General features: G+C 35.9%; 2 protein-coding genes across 4 annotated transcripts in view; one reads left to right on the top strand and one right to left on the bottom strand.

Moving 5' to 3' along the window:
* The window catches only part of LOC144958382 (protein adenylyltransferase SelO, mitochondrial-like), a 28580-nt gene extending 12694 nt beyond the window's left edge, over positions 1-15886 (bottom strand). Inside the window, exons 1-8 of one of the 3 annotated variants that reach the window (XM_078890366.1) lie at positions 15832-15886; positions 14863-15130; positions 12790-13028; positions 11468-11606; positions 10753-10898; positions 9406-9529; positions 6515-6630; positions 449-552 (exon numbers count right to left, since the gene is read on the bottom strand). In XM_078890366.1, coding sequence (XP_078746492.1) covers positions 449-552; positions 6515-6630; positions 9406-9529; positions 10753-10898; positions 11468-11606; positions 12790-13028; positions 14863-15117 — 1123 coding nt within the window. In that variant the 5' untranslated portion in view covers positions 15118-15130; positions 15832-15886. The other 2 variants (XM_078890367.1, XM_078890368.1) reach the window with 2 other exon arrangements.
* Positions 15887-17315: 1429 nt separating this feature from the next.
* Positions 17316-19367, top strand: LOC144957726 (pseudouridylate synthase TRUB2, mitochondrial-like). The gene has a single exon (XM_078889109.1). It carries the CDS (start codon positions 17415-17417, stop codon positions 18513-18515), a length of 1101 nt encoding a protein of 366 aa, XP_078745235.1. The 5' UTR covers positions 17316-17414; the 3' UTR covers positions 18516-19367.
* The last annotated feature ends 552 nt before the right edge of the window (positions 19368-19919 follow it).

Raw genomic sequence — 19919 nt, 5'->3', positions numbered from 1 at the left:
AATGAGTACCTGGTAGGTAGCAGTATTGTCTCTGTCACAAAAATATTGTAATCACACCATTGTTGCTCATGCCTTGAGACTTTAGATCTTAGAATGTCCTGAGTTGCAAGACTCATCAGGCCAACACAAATCTTCATACTCATCTGTCATGAGCAGCTTCTTTGGGGTCTTCCTACAAAAGACCCTTCTCTTTGAGGTCGTAGCATACCATATCTCCTCTGGTGGCCCCCCATTTTTTTTTCCTGGCTGGTGCCTGGGTAGTCGATTTTCTTATGTCTAAACCATCTTAACTTTCTCTCCCTCATTCTCTCTGTCATATTTGTTTTGAGACCCTTCGTAAAATGCATTGAGGACATTTAGATGAAATTACACCAATTAAAGCTCAAGATTTGAAAAAAAAACCCCAAAAAATCACAGATTGAATCAACTTTTGCCTGTCATCGCTTACCTGATGCATTACAGATGAAGTCTGGGTCGTACTTATCCATAAAACCAAAGGGTCCGTAGTCTATGGTGACACCTACTATACTCATGTTGTCTGTGTTCAAAACCCTGGGAGGAAAGATATATGATTTGGCTTAGAAAATGGATGGATGGATAGATGAATGGATGGGTGGATAGATAAGTGGATGGATGGATGGATGGACGGATAGATGGTTGGATGGATGGATAGATGGATGGATCGATTGATAGTTGGATGGACGGTTGTATACAGTTGTATACATCCCAGGCTGATGCCTGTGTATGACCACATTTTTTGGGTCACATTTTGGCTATCATTCTTTCGTCTTCTCATTTCAAACTCATCTCATATGTGACCCCTGCCTCTATCTGGTATTACAGATCAGATATTAAATCGTATTACATTATATCAGATGCTGTTATAGAATTCAAATTCAAAATGATCAGACTTATGAAATAGAAGTTGTTTGCAGTTAATTTATTCACAATAAAAGCATATCTCAGAGATGCCAACCTCAAGAGGGGAAAAAGTGTACAATCAGGTCAAAAAAGGAAGATTGAGAAAGAAAAAAAAAAGTGCATAATCCAAGTGCGCAATAATGCATACACTCAAAATTGACAATAATAAAAAAAAGAGAAAAGGCAATTATCTTATTGGAAAACGTATTCAGAACTACAGCTAAAGCATAACATAAATAAACACTGAATATTAGGCGAGATACATTTTTCCCATACTGCAACCAATATTTCCCGCCAACCAGATCTCAATATTTTTACTAAGTTGACATGGTCGTTTTTTGCAACCAAAAAGATCACACATTTTGCAAGCTAAAACCATCAAAATTTTCAAAAATTTGCGATTAATTTTCCTAAAAACCCACAATTAGTTCATGAAAGAGAAAGGTATTTGCTTGTTTTTAAGGGTTTCACGGCTCTTGCAACAAATGTAAGGTCATATCAGCACCAGGAAAAAGAAAGAAAATAGGATAGTAAAAAAGAAACTACTCTTGATTAAGTATCTTTCATATTCTACACGAGCTATCAAATTAAAAGAAAAAAAATTCGCCTTTTTAAAAAATTATTATTGTTTTTCTTTCTTTACAAAAATCTTGAAAATTTGCAAAAAAAAATTGCAGATTTTGCCGCCGCAATAAAAATCAGTGATATTTTGAAACTTTTTGCGGCTGCAAGCGATGCAAAAACTGCCATGCCAGACTAAGGCTAATTTTCCATTTCAACCCGTATGGAAATACGTAAAATATCATTGGTTTGTGTACAAGTGTAAAAAACATCCTAGAAAGCATACAATTCTGCTTTATTTACAGTACACCTGGTATCTCTGATATCGACTTAAATCAAATCATAATTTTCACTTAAGTTTTAGCATCTCGTCTGAACTCAATGAATTATCGTAGTTTTAAAGATTGAGTCATTTTTGTCATCATATCTAACCATTATAAAAACTATTTATAAAATCGAAATATGAAACATCTAAAACTTAATAATAATTCAGAGAAGCTGCCGGATGTTATCTCTTCGCAAACAGTTTGAGCGACATCAGTTGTCTTTTTATTCCCATTGGCATCAGAGTTTTTAATTCAAATCTGTGATGTGAGGTTTTTCAATAACTGTCATTTTCTTTCTAAAATTATCATATCGCCTTACATAGTTGATAGATATACATATATATTTATACAAAACACACACACACACACACTCTCTCTCTCTCTTGTTATATATGTAAAAATATTATATTATATATTTTGCATTATACAAAATATATCATATATTTTTATGTATTAATATTACTATTAAAGACTTTTACTATTACTTTTATTTACTTATTTTTTAAAATTATATCTTTCTATAAAAGTTTACTAATTCATTCTTGGAATTCACACATAATAAAACCAATTTCCCTATGGATGAATGAAGTATTATAACTCTTAGGATAAACACATAAAAATGATAATAATGCTGAAAACATATTGTCATGGTCTCAGTGAGCAAAGAGCTACTCGACTATGCATAAAGATATATGTAGAATGAGGCCCCAGAATTTACTAGTTACTATAAATGAAAAACAATTAACGATTTGTTTACAATGAAATAAAAATAATGATGAAATTTAATTAAAAGAGATAAACAGTGATCGTGGCAGTTACAAATAGAGATATGAATATTTTACGTAACCTATGATAATATGTCAGGTTCGTAAGTTTACGTTTCCAGACAGTTGATGGGCTTGGATGATCTATTCCTCTGATAACAGGATCGGACTCGTAAAATTCCACTTCCAGGCAATTGGTAATGGGTTAATATGTAATCCTTTGACAGCGGGCTCGGGTTTGATCCTTGAAGATTATACAATCAAAGTTAAAAGCTCCGGCGTCTTAATGGTGTAGATATAATATCTACAAAGTCCCAAAAGATAAAAATATTACAGTATATAGAAGGAATAGAGCGACTGGCCGTCCGGCATAGATTGTGGAGAGAAAGTGAGTGTCGAATGTTAGACCTATCAGCTTTTATAATAAGTGGCTACGTGACAGAATGTAGAACGAAAAGTATTCACTAATTAGAAATTAATTCGAGGGAAGGCTATAAAAGGAAAGACGATCTAATATTAGAAGGTAAAGTTTATCTAAGCCTACCGAAATATAACTGGAGTGAGATGAATTCAGTTCTTAATAAAATAAAATTTAATAAGATAATTGTGAACAACCTTTACTGTGACACTTATATAGCTCCGTAACTCTGAGACATCAGACTCCAAGGCCCTTAAATTACAAATTGCTTTGGCTGGAACATGCACAACCTTAAACACACACACACAAACACACATACAATGCAAACCAGATGCCTATCTTGGTTCACATATCATCTAGATAAGTTTTAAGCGTGTTAAAAAATAGACAAAGATGACAAAGCTTTTTCACTAATTCTCTGTGGTCAAGCGTTCCGAACAGGCGGCTAAAAATGCGAAAAGATCTTAATCCAGTTAAACATTGTTGTGCGGCTATGTGGTCTTGTGATATGACACTTGCTTTCAGATCGGAAGGTCCTGGGTTCGAGCCTCGCTCTGTGCATAGTTGAGTCCTTGGAAAAGGCTCTTTACTCACATTCTCTCACCGTACTCAGGTGTAAAATAATTACCTAGCCGTTAACAGCATTGACTCTGTCCGAAAAAAATATTATAATATTGCCTAACTGGCGTCATGTCTTGTCCTAAATTTTAAATGTTGCTGTTGGACAGGGACCCCTTGTAAAGCGCGTTGAGCATGTTCAGTGGATATTGCGCTATATAAAAGCTCAAATTAAAATTTTTTATTTTTTTAAAAACATTGACCAATATATTAAGTGACTGCAGCATCCACACCACATACCCATGGCACCATCCCACACATTGCCACTGTGCCACCATGTGTGCTGTTCTTCTTACAATCTCCTTGTAAAATTCAACATACATCGTTTCTATTTTCCTCTGTCAGTCAAGTAAGTGAGACTTTAAAGAAAGGCTCCGAACCCACCTTTTCAAGAAAAAAATAAATCCATCTTATACCTTTAGTTCACACCCTATTTTGGCCTGGGTGAGTTTTGTTTGAGAAAACTTACATAGCACTGTAACTCTGAGACATCAGACTCCAAGCCCTTAAATTACAAATTGCTTTGGCTAGAACACACACACACACACAAACACACACGCATACAATGCAAACCAGACGCCTATCTTGTTTCTCATATCATCTAGATAAGTTTTAAGCAAATGTTTAAAAATAGACAAAGATCACAAAGCTTTTTCACTAATTCTCTGTGGTCAAGCATTCCAAACAGACGGCCAAAATTGCGAAAAGATCTTTATCCAGTTTATTAAGATTAAACATTGTGCGGCTATGTGGTCTTGTGATATGACACTCGCTTTCGAATTGGAAGGTCCTGAGTTCGCGCCTCACTCGGTGCATAGTTGAGTCCTTGGAAAAGGCTCTTTACTCACATTCTCTCACCGTACTCAGGTGTAAAATAATTACCTAGCCGTTAACAGCATTGATTCTGTCCGAAAAAAATATTATAATATTGCCTAACTGGCGTCATGTCTTGTCCTAAATTTCAAATGTTGCTGTTGGACAGGGACCCCTGGTAAAGCGCGTTGAGCACGTTCAGTGGATATTGCGCTATATAAAAGCTCAAATTAAAATTTTTTATTTTTTTAAAAACATTGACCAATATATTAAGTGACTGCAGCATCCACACCACATACCCATGGCACCATCCCACACATTGCCACTGTGCCACCATGTGTGCTGTTCTTCTTACAATGTGTGCTGTTCTTCTTACAATCTCCTTGTAAAATTCAACATACATCGTTTCTATTTTCCTCTGTCAGTCAAGTAAGTGAGACTTTAAAGAAAGGCTCCGAACCCACCTTTTCAGAAAAATAAATCCATCTTATTACCTCTAGTTTCACACCCTATTTTGGCCTGGGTGAGTTTGTTTTGAGAAAACTTACATAGCACTGTTACTCTGAACATCAGACTCCAGGCCCTTAAATTACAAATTGCTTTGGCTAGAACACACACACACGCATACATGCAAACCAGACGCCTATCTTGCTTCTCAATATCATCTAGATAAATGTGTAAGCAAATGTTTAAAATAGGACAAAGATGACAAAGCTTTTCACTAATTCTCTGTGTTCAGCGTTCCAAACAGACGGCTAAAAATGCGAAAAGATCTTAATCCAGTTTAGTTGAGATTAATCATTGTTGCGGCTATGTGGTCTTGTGATATGACACTTGCTTTCGGATCGGAAGTCCGGGTTCGAGCCTCACTCGGTGCATAGTTGAGTAGTTGAGTCCTTGGAAAAGGCTCTTTACTCACATTCTCTCAAGTCAAGAAAGGCTCCGAACCCACCTTTTCTAGAAAAAAAAAAAATCCATCTTAAACTGTTTTGACTTGTTATATTTGTATATGTATTTATACCTTTAGTTCACACCCTATTTTGGCCTGGGTGAGTTTTGTTTTGAGAAAACTTACATAGCACTGTTACTCTGAGCATCAGACTCCAGGCCCTTAAATTACAAATTGCTTTGGCTAGAACCCACACACACACATACAATGCAAACCAGACGCCTATCTTGTTTCTCATATCATCTAGATAAGTTTAAGCAAATGTTTAAAAATAGACAAAGATGACAAAGCTTTTTCACTAATTCTCTGTGGTCAGCGTTCCAAACAGACGGCTAAAAATGCGAAAAGATCTTTATCCAGTTTAGTTGAGATTAATCATTGTGCGGCTATGTGGTCTTGTGATATGACACTTGCTTTCGGATCGGAAGGTCCTGGGTTCGAGCCTCACTCGGTGCATAGTTGAGTAGTTGAGTCCTTGGAAAAGGCTCTTTACTCACATTCTCTCAAGTCAGAAGTCCGACCCTTTTCGAAAAAAAAAATCCACCTTAATGTTTGACTTGTTATATTTGTATGTATTAACCTTAGTTACACCCTATTTGCCTGGATTTTGTTGAGAAAATTAATGCACTGTAACTCTGAGGCATCAGACTCCGCCCTTAAATTACAATTGCTTTGGCTAGACCACACATCTACATGCAACAGGTATCTTGTTCTCTATCACTAGATAAGTTTTAAGCAAATGTTTAAAAAAGACAAGTACAAAGTTTCTAATTTCTGTGTCAGCGTTCCAAACAGACGCAATGCGAAATCTATCCATTAGTTAAGATAACATTTCGCTATGTCTGTGATATGACACTCGCTTTGATTGAAGGTCCTGAGTTCGAGCCTCGCTCGCTAAGTTGATCCTTGAAGGCCTTTATCACATTCTCAGTATCATGTTAACATGGACTCGTTAACAGATGCTCTGTCGAAAAAAAATAAATTTAATATTGCCTACCTGGCGTCATGTCTTGTCCTAAAAGTTAAATGTGCTTTTGAGCACATTTAGTGGATATTGCACTATATAAAAGCTCAAATTTGAACAAATTTTTTAAAAATATCAAACAATATGATATCAAGTGACTGCAGCATCCACACCACATACCCATGACACCATCCCACACATTGCCACTGTGCCACCATGCGTGCTGTTCTTCTTACAATCTCCTTGTAAAACTCAACATACATCGTTTCTCTGTCGTCTTGGTGGGATGACCATATCTGAAAGAGCATCAGTAAAATGCACTAATAATTCGAAGCACGGAATTTCAAATATAAATAAAGCTTAGTTCAGATTTTTCAACTAATAAAGGTGTTAAAAAAATGGAATTATTCAAAGACATATTCTTGGTGGGATGACCATATCTGAAAGAGCATCAACAATATAACATAATTATCTTGTACAGATGTTAGAAAAATGGAATGATTCAAAGACATATTTTATAGAAGTCCATAGATATAAAGTGGAAGACATGCATCAAACAATATTTTTCTATTGAACAGTGCTTTTTGGTTAATGAATACATTGTGCATGTAAGAGCGCAGAAATAATAAGAACAGAAAGAGACAGTTTTTTTTTTTGTTTTGTTTTTTTAATTGACATGGTTTTATACCACAACTATCTTGAAATTAAGAACAATTTGTGATCTTTAACCCTGCATGCAAAAGGACACACATTAAACATCTACATATAAACAGGGTACCATTGTGAAATTCAATGAATTTTCGAGGCGAATTTTTTAAAATTCAAGGCCTAAAACAAAGAATTATTCCTTAGTTTCTAGTAGACAACTCAGCCCTGGACTGCTGCTTTGACAGCGGCATAAATGCCTCAAGTTTTTACCTTTGTTCTTTCAAATTTCGTATCAACGGCATCTCCTTTCCAAAAACTCAAATAAGAAACACTTAATGCGGTGACATTCTGAAGTTCGAAGACTAACATTTAGCCTGACACAAATAAAATAACTTAACTGTTCAATTAAAGTTAATGAAGTCTGAAGTTGACTTGCCACCACCCCAAATCAAAATAGTGAAGAGATTTGTCTTTGAAGACAGAAAGAGAGATGTATTGATAAATCGAGAGAGAGAGAGAGAGAGAGAGAGAGAGAGAGAGAGAGAGAGAGAGAGAGAGAGAGAGAGAGAGAGAGAGAGAGATAGTTTGAATGAGAGAGAGAGAGAGAGAGAGAGAGAGAGAGAGAGAGAGAGAGAGAGATGAGAGATGTTTTTGTTTTTAAGGGTTTTACGGCGCTTGCAACACATTAAGGTCATATCAGCGCCAGTAAAAAGGAAGAAAATGGGATAGTCAAAAGTTCTAGAATTACAATTAAAGCACCCAAGAAAAGGTAAGACAAAGGGGAATTTGTTCAAATAGGAAACAGATGTAGATTCCAAGAGCACACTATCAAAGTACTTAGTTTGAGATCACCTAAAAGTCTCATCCACACACATGCCCAGGTCCGAACTAAGAAGAGGGATACACTCAAATGTTTAAAAATCATATATAATATTTAAACAAAACAATACAGTGCATAACAGGGAGATGATTTACAAGGAAAAAAATATCATCTCCCAAAACTCTAACTATACATTTGACTGTTTCCCTCCCAGCTAGGGTATCCAGCCAGGGCCAGGACAAAACCAAGTAATCTCATTGCAAGAAAAAGACAGAAAGCATGTTGGAAAACAGACATAGGGGGATAGAAGACACAATATGTACCTCCCTGCCCACTATGGGAGGTCAGGAACCCCACCCAGAGAGAGAAAGAGAGAGAGAGACAGAGAGAGAGAGAGAGAGAGAGAGAGAGAGAGAGAGAGAGAGAGAGAGAGAGAGAGAGAGAGAAAGAGAAGGAGAAAGTTGAACGAGAGAGAGAGAGAGAGAGAGAGAGAGGAGAGAGAGAGAGAGAGAGAGAGAGAGAGAGAGAGAGAGAAAGAGAGAGAGAGAAGGAGATAGTTTGAACTCAGTTTGTTTAAAGGTTATTTCAGAGCATGCAACACTTTTACTTGTAATGTGAGTAAAGAGCCTTTACCAATGACTAAACTTGTGCAACCTTTGAAAGCCACGCAGGCAAAGCTATGAATATTAAGATCATTAAAAAAATATATATATTACACCCTTCTGCCCCAGCATCATAAGATACCATCGTCTAGGCATTCTGTGAAGCAATAAAGATAATCCATCAAACAGGATGTCTGATGTGAACAGGAATCACCCATGTTGTCCAAGTGAGCAAATTGGGGGTTAATAATCTTGCAAAAAGAAAAAAACGAAAGTGCCTGAAGCGAGACTCGAACCTGGGACCTTCCGGATCACAGTGCAATGCCTTAACCACTCGGCCACTTCGCCCCCCTAAGATCATCTAGTTGCTTTTTAAAAAATTGAAAACTTGGTAACATAAGAAATGAATGATTTAGTTATCAATACAAGTCCTATTGCAAGTTAAGCTAGCCTAATAATACATAAATGTGCAAGTATATTTCTGTCATCTGCAATTTTTTCCAAATTGGGACCTAAAATTTGCCAAAAAAAGACCCCAAATTTGTCAAGAAATTTGCCAAAAAGACCAAAATTTGCCAAGGAGAAATAAGCGTTTCAGTAAAAATTAACACGCGATACAGAAAAAAAATATATAAAAGACAATTTATTACATTTAAGGAGGCTACATTTATTAATTTACACAATAGCGTTGTACAAAGATTTTATTGGATCATATCCGTAGAGTAGCTTCCCTTGGTTTGGGCCCAGGCAAAGCTGAAACATTTCTCAAGTTTCGCACTTTTTTTTTTTCATTATTTTGTTTTCGTTTCTTTTTTTCCCAAAACTTGCCACGCGATTTGACAATTTTCCCAAAATTTGCCACGATTTGCCAATTTTGGGAAATTTGCCAAAATTTGCGGAACGCCCTGATATTTGCAGCCACAAATTGCCATTTGCGGTCGCAAAAAATGCAGATGACAGATATTTATAATTATTTTTAAGGTAGTGGAGCTGCGACAAACCTCTGGGTAGAATGTCTGTATTGTGTAATCCAGCAAAGTCTTGAGAATTTCTGTGTTTCCTACACTAGGGCCCTGCCTGCCCGTCTCTCTGTTTGTTGACTTGGTGATCTCAAATGATCCAAATCTGGTTGAAAAGATGTATAGATAGAACAAAGATGACGTCACTAATGCCCTTGTTATTGTTTTTTTGCAATCCGTGTTAGTGACTTATTCTCACTAAACTGTATTAACCAACGTTCAATATTACACATAGTTTTGTGTGTTGGTCCGTTATACTTCCGGATGGCAATGTTGTGAGCTTCTTAGGCAAGCGCACACTATCTATATATTGTAAGTTAATTAACTCTAGAGCCAATCGTCGTTTCCATTTGGTCTTTGATTCAAATGATTCTAATCAAAGAAAGAAAAAAAATGAGAACCCGTTTATATCGTTTACTTAGATGGTAAAAATGTGAGAGGTCCAAATCTAGACAGGGAATGATTAAAATGGTCAAGCAATTCTAAAAGTCATTTTAGTTTGGTCTTTGATTCAAATGTTGATTTTGACCATAAAAAGAAGCTGAGGACTAGGCAATATCGTCTATAATAATAATAATAATAATAATAATAATAATAATAATAATAATAATAAATAATAATAATAACAATAATAAAATAATGACAACGATGATCATAATGATGATAATAATAATAAAAAATATAATAATAATATAATAATAATAATAATAATAATAAATAATAATAATAATAATAAATATATAAATAATAATAATAATAATAATAATAATAATAATAATAATGATAATAATAATAATAATAAATTGCACTTGTTTATTTCTATCAAAAGCTCCAAGCCCTTCACAAACACAGTTGGCCTTTTGGGCATTACATTCATTGTGGAGCCAACAATAATAATAATACTTCGGCCATTCACTCCCCCCACCCCCTCCCTAAAATATAATATTATCTGACATCAACTGCACAGACTATGAAGGGAATAGTCAGACACACAAAATGTCTATTGATTGACAAAATAAACCATAGCTAACATTTTAAAATTATTTTTCTTCATTGAAAAGAGGAATTTTTGCCTTGAAAGTGGAATCGCGGAATGTGGACCATTTAAGTGGAATGATTCTGCGAAAAGCGGAAGGGTAGGAGCCTCTGTAATAACAATAATAAAAATAATAATAATAACAACAAAAACCATAATAATAATAATAATAAAATAATAATAATAATAATAATAATAATAATAATAATAATAATAATATAATAATAATAATAATAATAATAATAATAATAATAATAATAATAATAACAAAATAGCAACAACAAAAATAGTACCTGATAAAGGTGGGTGCGATTCTCAACACTATGGTACACTTCTCCAAGATGGGGTGACCGTCATAGAAAATGTCCCTGACAACTGTGGATTGGGATGTAATACATGATCCTGCACGGGTGGTGGGAATGCCCAAATTGTGGATAGCCTGGATTGGAAGAGAAAGGGTTGATTATCATTTTTATGTATTTATTTATTCATTTATTTTTTTTACGTTGGCTGAGTGAAATTAGTTCGAGGAAACCGTGTTCAAGGTAAGAATTAGTTCGAGGAAGGAATGGAATGATGACAAAGAATAAAAAGGAAAAAAAAATTGGAACATTCGAATGAGTTCGAGGAAACTGTGCAAGAGTGTACTTCCTTTTATAAGAAGTAAGGCAGTGATGGATAGATATTGCAAGAATGATTATATAAACTTGGTCTACCAACAGCCAGATGAAAGGTGTCTGAAGCGAATCGATGTAACCTATATTTCCAGCAACGCTAATCAAACAAATATGATATTTTTAGAAAGGAGAAAAATAGCACTTTTAAACTGTGCTGGAAATATGTTCCTAGTTTAATTATGAATCAAATGTTGGCAATTTTAAATGATCGGTATTTTGAGAATAAAAAACCCCCACTGACTTCAAAATCATGCAGTTTGGAGCAGTTAATTGTTTATATATTATATATATTATATATATATTATATTATATATATATATTTAATATATACCTCACTACAGAGGAACTCCCTGATGGTGCTACGAAGAACCTTCCTGCCATCTGCACTGCGAGAATATGGTGTCTTGCCAGCACCTTTCAATTGGATCTCCCACCTCTCCCCATCCTTGTTGATGATTTCCCCTAGGTATCTGAAAAATTATGATCGATAAATCCAGGTGATAATAACCTTCTAAAAGTAGTGGACTGTATAAAGCAATAAACAAAAATGAATATTACAGCATAAAATAGAACAAATACCAAACATGGGACATCTTGGGCTCAAAACCCTTCTTTGGCAAACCAAAAAAAAAAAAAATTTTTTTAATGAAAGCATGGTCAATCTGATATTTAAGAAATGTATTTTTTGTTGTTGACTGAAGAAAGGTTGTGAACCCCCGAACCGTTCTGTGTTTAGTATTTTGTTCTTTCGGAAGCTGTTAATATTCCTGTTTCTTTAGTACTGTTTTTATGACGATAAATCTGAACACTGAAATAAAGAACATTTTGGATAGAGTTTTTGAAAAGCGCTTTTCATTGCTTTCTTCTTTCTTTTTAATGGGGGGGGGGGGGGGGGGGGGGGTTAGTAAAACTCGACAAATATCATTAGTATTTCAAAAGCCTTTATCAATGGCAGGCTTTAAAAGCAAGGTTCTGCAAACTACTTGTGCTGGTCACCTGATAATTTAAAATACTTCAAAGCAAGTAAAATACTGAAATAAACATACAATAAGCACACATTTTTTGGTTATGCTGAGAATAAAGCATTCAAAGAGAATGAAAAATTATGAAACCAGCCACAAGAAAAATAAAATCCTACATACAGCATGTGTAAACCCTTTACTTCTGATCACGTCATAGCTCAGCTACCAAATGGTGCACAGTGTTCAAACTTATATCAATCAAAACTTGGATAAATTCTGCACCTATGGCAGAAAAACATTTGATCTTATTCACACCTGAAATGTGTCAATAATAATTTTTAAAAAACACTCTGTATATGCCATTGCTCCCGTCTCTAAAATAAATAAAATTAGATCCACACAGTTCTATTATAGAGAAATTGTATTTGAATTATCTTTCTTTTATTTGTAGCACTTGCAAACAACTTTAATAAACCCATATCAACTTTTTTTTTTTTCAAATCCATGAGGCATAGGATTGGGAAGCTAAAGACTACAAAACCCAGTGATAAACTATACTTGGTCAATGCAGTTCAACAAAACCATTGTAAGTATTTGACTGTTTTACGTTAAAAATAATATTTACACATAAAAAACATGCTCTCTTAATTTTTTTGCTTTAATGATTTTCTGGGATTTCCTCCATTCTTACATGGCAGCTCCATCTCCCAACTGGCCAGAAAAATATCCAAACTGGTGACCACAGTAGCAATGAGCCGCTGTCTCTGATCCTGGCATAATTCTATTGCCACTGAAGAAGTCCAAAAAGTCGGCTGTGTCTGCATCTTTCTCTGTGATGCCAAGAAGGCGGAGTGCATTTGGGGCTGCACACACCAATTGCGGATTGTCTACTGGAGTAGGTTTGACGAGAGAGAAACAAGCACCCGGTACCTGGTTGATAAAACAGGGAGAGAGAGAAAGAGAAAATCGATGTATACATTAGATCAAATGACGAATAAGCTTTAAAATGTGCTCTATTGTACATCATATTTTTATCTATCACCACTCTCTCGTCAGCAATGGCAATTTTGCTTTTAGCTGTCCTGCTGAAGCATTTTAAAGTAAGGTTATAGGAAAAATGATGCGATGGATAAATAAATATAGATTAAAAGTTAGGCACCCTAAAAAGAAGTCCATTCAAAGAGCATGTGTCTGATATGAGACTAGCCATAGTCTGATCTCGACACAGGTGCATGATCCGGTCAAGAGAGATACATAAAGAAAAAAATAAATGAGTTTAACAGTAATATATCAACAGAAAATCATATGGAAGAGGGCAAAAGGTATAAAGGGATGTATAAAACAGCAAGAGAGACCTTATTTATTATCTAGTTATTGTTTTGTATAAAAGATGTATGCATAATAAGTATTTTTACAGACAATAAATAATGTACTCATTCATTCACCTACCTGACAACAAGGAGAGGCGGGTGCTCACCATCTAGCAGCTACTGATTAGCTAGCTGGGTAGTGAAAACAGCAATAAACTTGCTTTCTATACACGAAAGGCCACGGGCAACAATCCATTCCAGTGAACAGGATACACTTCTGCACTATGAGTTCATGGTCATTCAGAAAACCATTATTCCAAAATTGGATGGGGGGGGGGGGGTCCCAAAAACCAAAGGGACCAGTGTTGGTACCCGCTTAAGTTAAAGATTTGCTCTGAACCTACTGTCCACCCAAAAGTAATTCAGCAGCTGGGACTGATAGATCTTAAAGCAGGTCCTTCACAATAGATTTGTATCCTCTCCAACCCCAAATGGATAGCAAGCAATTGCTATGGTTCCTTTTATGCTACAGAAACTGGGATAAACTTCAGCTCGGTAGACAAGTATCATCCCAAATTATTCAGCAAAACAAACATGACCTCAGAAATGGGTGTCCAGTGAGCAGCCAAATTGCCATTTGGGCAACACATTTAATGACAATCAGTTGTTCATCATCATCATTACCTTTTTCACCCTGGGTCAGGGTATAGGCCCCAGACAGTTTCAAACCCACTCTATCTTAAGCTAACTATTTTATCTCGTTCCATGTCTTATCACTTCTCTGTATATCCACTTCTTTCACAAAAGTATAGGCAGCCTGTATCTTCTTATCTCTGTCACAACTTGAGAGATTTTTCCTGCTTCACACATGGTGTGAACATTCCATGACATAATTCAAAGCTGCTTGTTTGCCGAAGACATCATCGGGTCAGCAAAGTCCTTTGGGCTTTGTCTGTTGTCCATAAATTCTGTCATTGCAGAAACTCTTCAGTCGCCCAAGCTAAAAAAAAAGATTTGATTTGTCCGCCTGTGTATCTGTAACACTTTGAGGACCAGGTGACTCAAAATGGGGGAATCACACACCATTAGTTGCCTTTTACGACATGCTGACTTGGTACTGAGCTGTTTTGCACCCTCTCTGTTGAGTGACCCCAGACACCACATGGGGGGTTATGAAGTATTAACACAGATTTATATTGTATTCTATTTTATACATACACCATCTGGATTAAGATATGTTATTTTGTCAACTCATAACTAATTGAGAATTTCATTGGTTGTCTGCAAGTAATGAATGTCTTGTCTTTTTGCAGATATGGACTAATCAAAATGTGAAAAGATATATATTTTACAGGCTTTATTTCTTAAGAGTAGATGGTTGCAACGAATTTACTCTCCAGCAAAATTAAACGTCACTACCCTAATTAAATTAAATTAAATGATTCATTTCTTACCTGTCTCTGGGAGTTATCATAACTTTTGTCAACAGGCAGAGAGCGTAGAACTAAATTATCGAACTTGAGCTTGTCAGCCCAGTTTGTTCCTGGGGGATCTACGCAACTACTTGCTGCTGCCATTGTAGCACACAGGAAGGAGAAGCATCCAGAATCAAAGCGGTGGTTGTCTGGGTTTCCAGCCAGAGCCAAGTAAGTCTGCCTTGTCAATAATTTCAGATTTAGACTTCTTTGGAACTTGTGTAGCTTAAGCATTTAAGCATTGAACCTAATGATACAAACAAACAAACAAATAAAAAATAATAATAATAAAGCAAGAGAGTGAATAAATAAAGCTGTCACTATCATTTAGGCTAAGTACTTTTCATTTTGGTAAAATTGAAAATCCAATTCAATGGCCTTTTTACTTTGGTGAATTTGAGCTCTACATTTCTGGTAGTGTCCGTTAATAAAACTGAGAGTTAAGTCCTTTTCTGATTATCTCTTTTTTAGTTATCTATTTAGTAGGTTCGGAAAGAACAATAGTCTTGTCACTTACTCTTAGTCGTAGACTATGATGATAATCCTCCCTCAGTTATAGTTATATAATATAAGTAAATCAATACTAATGAATAACAATGCAGTGTTCGTTCAGTCACAAAGTTGACAAATTATGCTGCTTACAGTTTGAGAAATCGAGAAATCTTTACCTATCCCGCTTTTCGTCGGATTTCTTGGATATATTCAAAACCAAAAATAGTACAAGAGTAAAAAAAAAAATTAAAATAAAGCAGATAGTGTAAGTGTAGCGGTGGAGTTAATGAGTGAAGGAAGAGTGATGCAGCAGTCCCTGATTCAAGTAAGTAAACTTGAACAAGCTCACATCAAATCATGAATTTAAAATCACATTAGTCACGGTATTGTTACAGTGTGTTTGAAGAGCCACTAGTGCATCAATGAACGGAGTAATTATTTATACTGGTTATTTACCCCCAATACCACGGTCACTGCTCCTTTCGTAAGCGATAAGCAAAGTAGTCAAGTAGCCAAATAAATAGGAAGAAGAACAACTCGAATAATTTAACCAAAGTTTTGTTATTGCAGAGTTCTCTACCATGAGTTTGTGTTGAGAATATTGGCTATTAAAGCTTAACTGCTGGTCAAAATTATTCGCGATGGTGGTGTACGAACGAATCGGCGGTCTCAAGAAGTGGGTGAGAGAGGGATCTAGTAATGACTTTGAGTTTGAAACGAATATTTTTGTGTTCGTTGATAGCTCACACGGTAGAGCCACGCTCTCACCTGCCAGGCGGAGTTGTCGTACCAATAAGGTCGCAGGTTCAAACCCCACCACCGCCGCGAAAAATTTTCATTCTCTATTGTCTTCTGGCACTTTTCTATTCACTTCATATCTTGTTGTTACCAACATAAGTGCCTGCTCCACTCACTTTTCTGAATTAAAAATTCACCCCATACACCGGAGCATACTCAATGTCTCAATCGTTTCTATGTTATATGTTTGTGTTGAGAATATTGGCTATTAAAGCTTAACTGCTGGTCAAAATTATTCGCGATGGTGGTGTACGAACGAATCGGCGGTCTCAAGAAGTGGGTGAGAGAGGGATCTAGTAATGACTTTGAGTTTGAAACGAATATTTTTGTGTTCGTTGATAGCTCACACGGTAGAGCCACGCTCTCACCTGCCAGGCGGAGTTGTCGTACCAATAAGGTCGCAGGTTCAAACCCCACCACCGCCGCGAAAAATTTTCATTCTCTATTGTCTTCTGGCACTTTTCTATTCACTTCATATCTTGTTGTTACCAACATAAGTGCCTGCTCCACTCACTTTTCTGAATTAAAAATTCACCCCATACACCGGAGCATACTCAATGTCTCAATCGTTTCTATGTTATATGTTTGTGTTGAGAATATTGGCTATTAAAGCTTAACTGCTGGTCAAAATTATTCGCGATGGTGGTGTACGAACGAATCGGCGGTCTCAAGAAGTGGGTGAGAGAGGGATCTAGTAATGACTTTGAGTTTGAAACGAATATTTTTGTGTTCGTTGATAGCTCACACGGTAGAGCCACGCTCTCACCTGCCAGGCGGAGTTGTCGTACCAATAAGGTCGCAGGTTCAAACCCCACCACCGACGCGAAAAATTTTCATTCTCTATTGTCTTCTGGCACTTTTCTATTCACTTCATATCTTGTTGTTTCTACCATGAGTTTCTTGCCTGTGTAAGAAAATGACTGAAAACGCTCAATATATATAAATTATAAAACAAGCTATGCTTAAAGTTTATAAGAATGTGATGTTCATCATGATTATATTTCTAATGAAATAAAATGTCTTATTTTCCTCCTCTCTCTCTCTCTCTTTTTTTTTTTTTTTTTTTTTTGTTCTTTACATATTATATATTTTTATGTACAAAATTATGAACTGAAACACTTCGAAGGAAAACGAAAGTAGAGACAGACAACAAGTGATGTGGTGAGTGATGAGCTGAAAAATCAAAACACACAGTATAAAGAGAGATCTTTCTCTTTTCCCGACATAATAAATAGAAAAAGATGATTAAGTTCAAGCCAGCTCCGACATATTATCGATTATTAAATGGAATTATCAGCGTTTTTAAACCCGAAGGTGAATGCACATTTAAAATTGTTGAAAAACTCCAAGGTAAATTGAGCAGTGATTTGAACTCGATGCTTTGCTACAATTTCGACAGAGACAGAGCCGATGAAAAGTTCTTAGGATCAAGTCTATCAATCAATGGGTCTATCGACGTGACTGGTTTACGTAAAAAATCTACACCGCTAACTACTGAATCTACTACTCTTCCAAATTTATCAGGATTGACTTCTCACACGCCGCCATTAAACACTGGACAACAGTCGCTTTCAGTTTCACCTTTGAATTTGAATGCCCCGTTGTTGACACGCGGCCAAGTAACTGGTGTTTCAAATTCAGAGAACACCGTGCAACAAACTGATAATGCACTGAAGCTCATATATGGACAAAGATATTTATCCTCGGATTTCAAAATATCTTACCTTGATAATCTATCCAAACACTCATCTGGGGTCCTTTTATTGAGTATTGGTAACCTAGGCAGGCAAAGTTTAGAAATGATTGGGGAATCAAAACTTCTTAGGGTTTATCATGTGAAGGGCAGATTAGGCTATTGTACACAAAATTTTTCTCCAAAAGGAAAGTTCATAGAGAGAGCTAGTTTTCGACATGTATCACAAGCAAAAATTGATAAAATTTGTGCCATGGCTCAAGCAGCATTCAGTAGGGAGATGTATAGATACAGTGGAATATCTCCCGATAGTCAGGATGCATATGAACTTGCTGCAGCTGGAATAATTCGACCAGCGGAGAGACGTACACCCCCTATTGTTTATGGGGTTAAATGTATTGATTTTCAACCACCAGATTTTACATTGGAAATTCATAGCATCAATGAACGCTGTAACTTTTTGAATAAATTGATTCATGATATGGCTGTCCAATTAAAATCTCGAGCAGTTTGCACTGGTGTTCGGCGTCTACGTTACGGATATTTTGGTGTTGACAGAACTCTTGTTAGGTCACAGTGGAATCTTGAAAACATCATAAAGAACATTGAAGAGAATCAAAATGTCATAATGTCGGAAATGGTTGATTGACATTGCTGTATTTTCAAAGGAGTTTGATTGGCTACAATAGATAAAGCAGGGCTGCCATCTGAACGCCCAAAAAAAGCCTATTTGTGTGCTTTTTCCACCTTTATAACATTGTTATTGTATGCTTTTCTCTCAGATTGTACGTTTTTTTTGGGGTTTTTTTTTAATGAGACTCAAATCTTAACATTTTATTATGTAGTTGTTTTAACCCCGTTTCTCATTAGGTTTCTTGACATTCCCCATGCTTCCCAAAATATGTATTTTAACAATTAATTGTTGTCTGATAGATTTAAGGCGTTTGTTTGCATTGGTTCAAAATTTATTTTCTAGTTTACCTGAAGTTTCTGAAATTTTTCTTCCACACAAAATTGATACAAGAATTATATATTTCTAATGTTACTCAACGGCTGTTTGAAAATGGTAGGGACTGCCTGAAGCCTGTGATTGTGAAAATACTAATGAAAGAGTGAAAATGGAGAGGCTTCATATGGGAACAAGACAGACAATGGACGTTTCGGGTACAAACCCTTCATTGAGTACAGACGATACAAGTTATTTTGCATTTTATTTTATCTGTTTTCCATGTTATTTTCTGTATTGTTGTGCTGACGAAGGATTTGTACCCAAAACGTCCATTGTCTTGTTCCCATACGAAGCCTCTCCATTTTCACTCTTTCATTAGTATTTTCAACGGCTGGTTGTGATGACTGAAGGGTTCCATTTTCAAATTGTACACTTTTTCTCCAAATCTTACTCTGTTTGATAAGCAATTTTACATGAATGATTGAAGACTTTTCTTTTTTCAGTATTGATTACAAACATTTTCTTATGAAAGCAATTTAGGAGGGGGAGGAAAGAGAGGGAGAGGGAGGGGGGGGGGGGGGGGCGGTAAATTGAAGATGGACACCGACGTGCACACACCTTTCTCTTCATTCTCTCTCCTCTCCTTTTTTTAAATTCTTCATAATTTGATTTGATTTTATTCATTTGAACTAGAAACATCACATGTGCAATAAAAACCCATTTAAAAAAACCACAACAAAACTGTCCCCAGTTGAATTTATCATCTCATCGCCATCCATGGCCATGCAAAGACCTTTGTCAATAATGCTTATAATGATAATGCTGAAATCTTATATATGGCTCTGCAATTCTGAGACATCAGGCTCTAAGCGCTTGTATGACGATCTTTTAAGGGAATGTGCTGCTCAAATTTTTAGTTTTAGAACAAAAAACGAAAATCGGTTTTTTTTTGTGTGTGTGTGGGGGGGGGGGGGGGGGTTGGTTTTGTTTTGGGTGTCTTGTGAAAAAATATCTGTCGAATCCAATTTCTTAGCTTTCATAACTCAAAAAGGAATCCTAAAATTACCTTTGAAAATCGTAAAGGTAAGTAAAATATGAATAGAA

This window comes from Berghia stephanieae, chromosome 12, assembly GCF_034508935.2.
Source record: "Berghia stephanieae isolate SIO BIC M18660-M18661 chromosome 12, UCSD_Bste_1.3, whole genome shotgun sequence".
Taxonomy (NCBI): Eukaryota; Metazoa; Mollusca; class Gastropoda; order Nudibranchia; family Aeolidiidae; genus Berghia; species Berghia stephanieae.
Note: the sequence above shows the minus strand (reverse complement) of the source record. Positions and strands in the feature narration are given on the sequence as shown.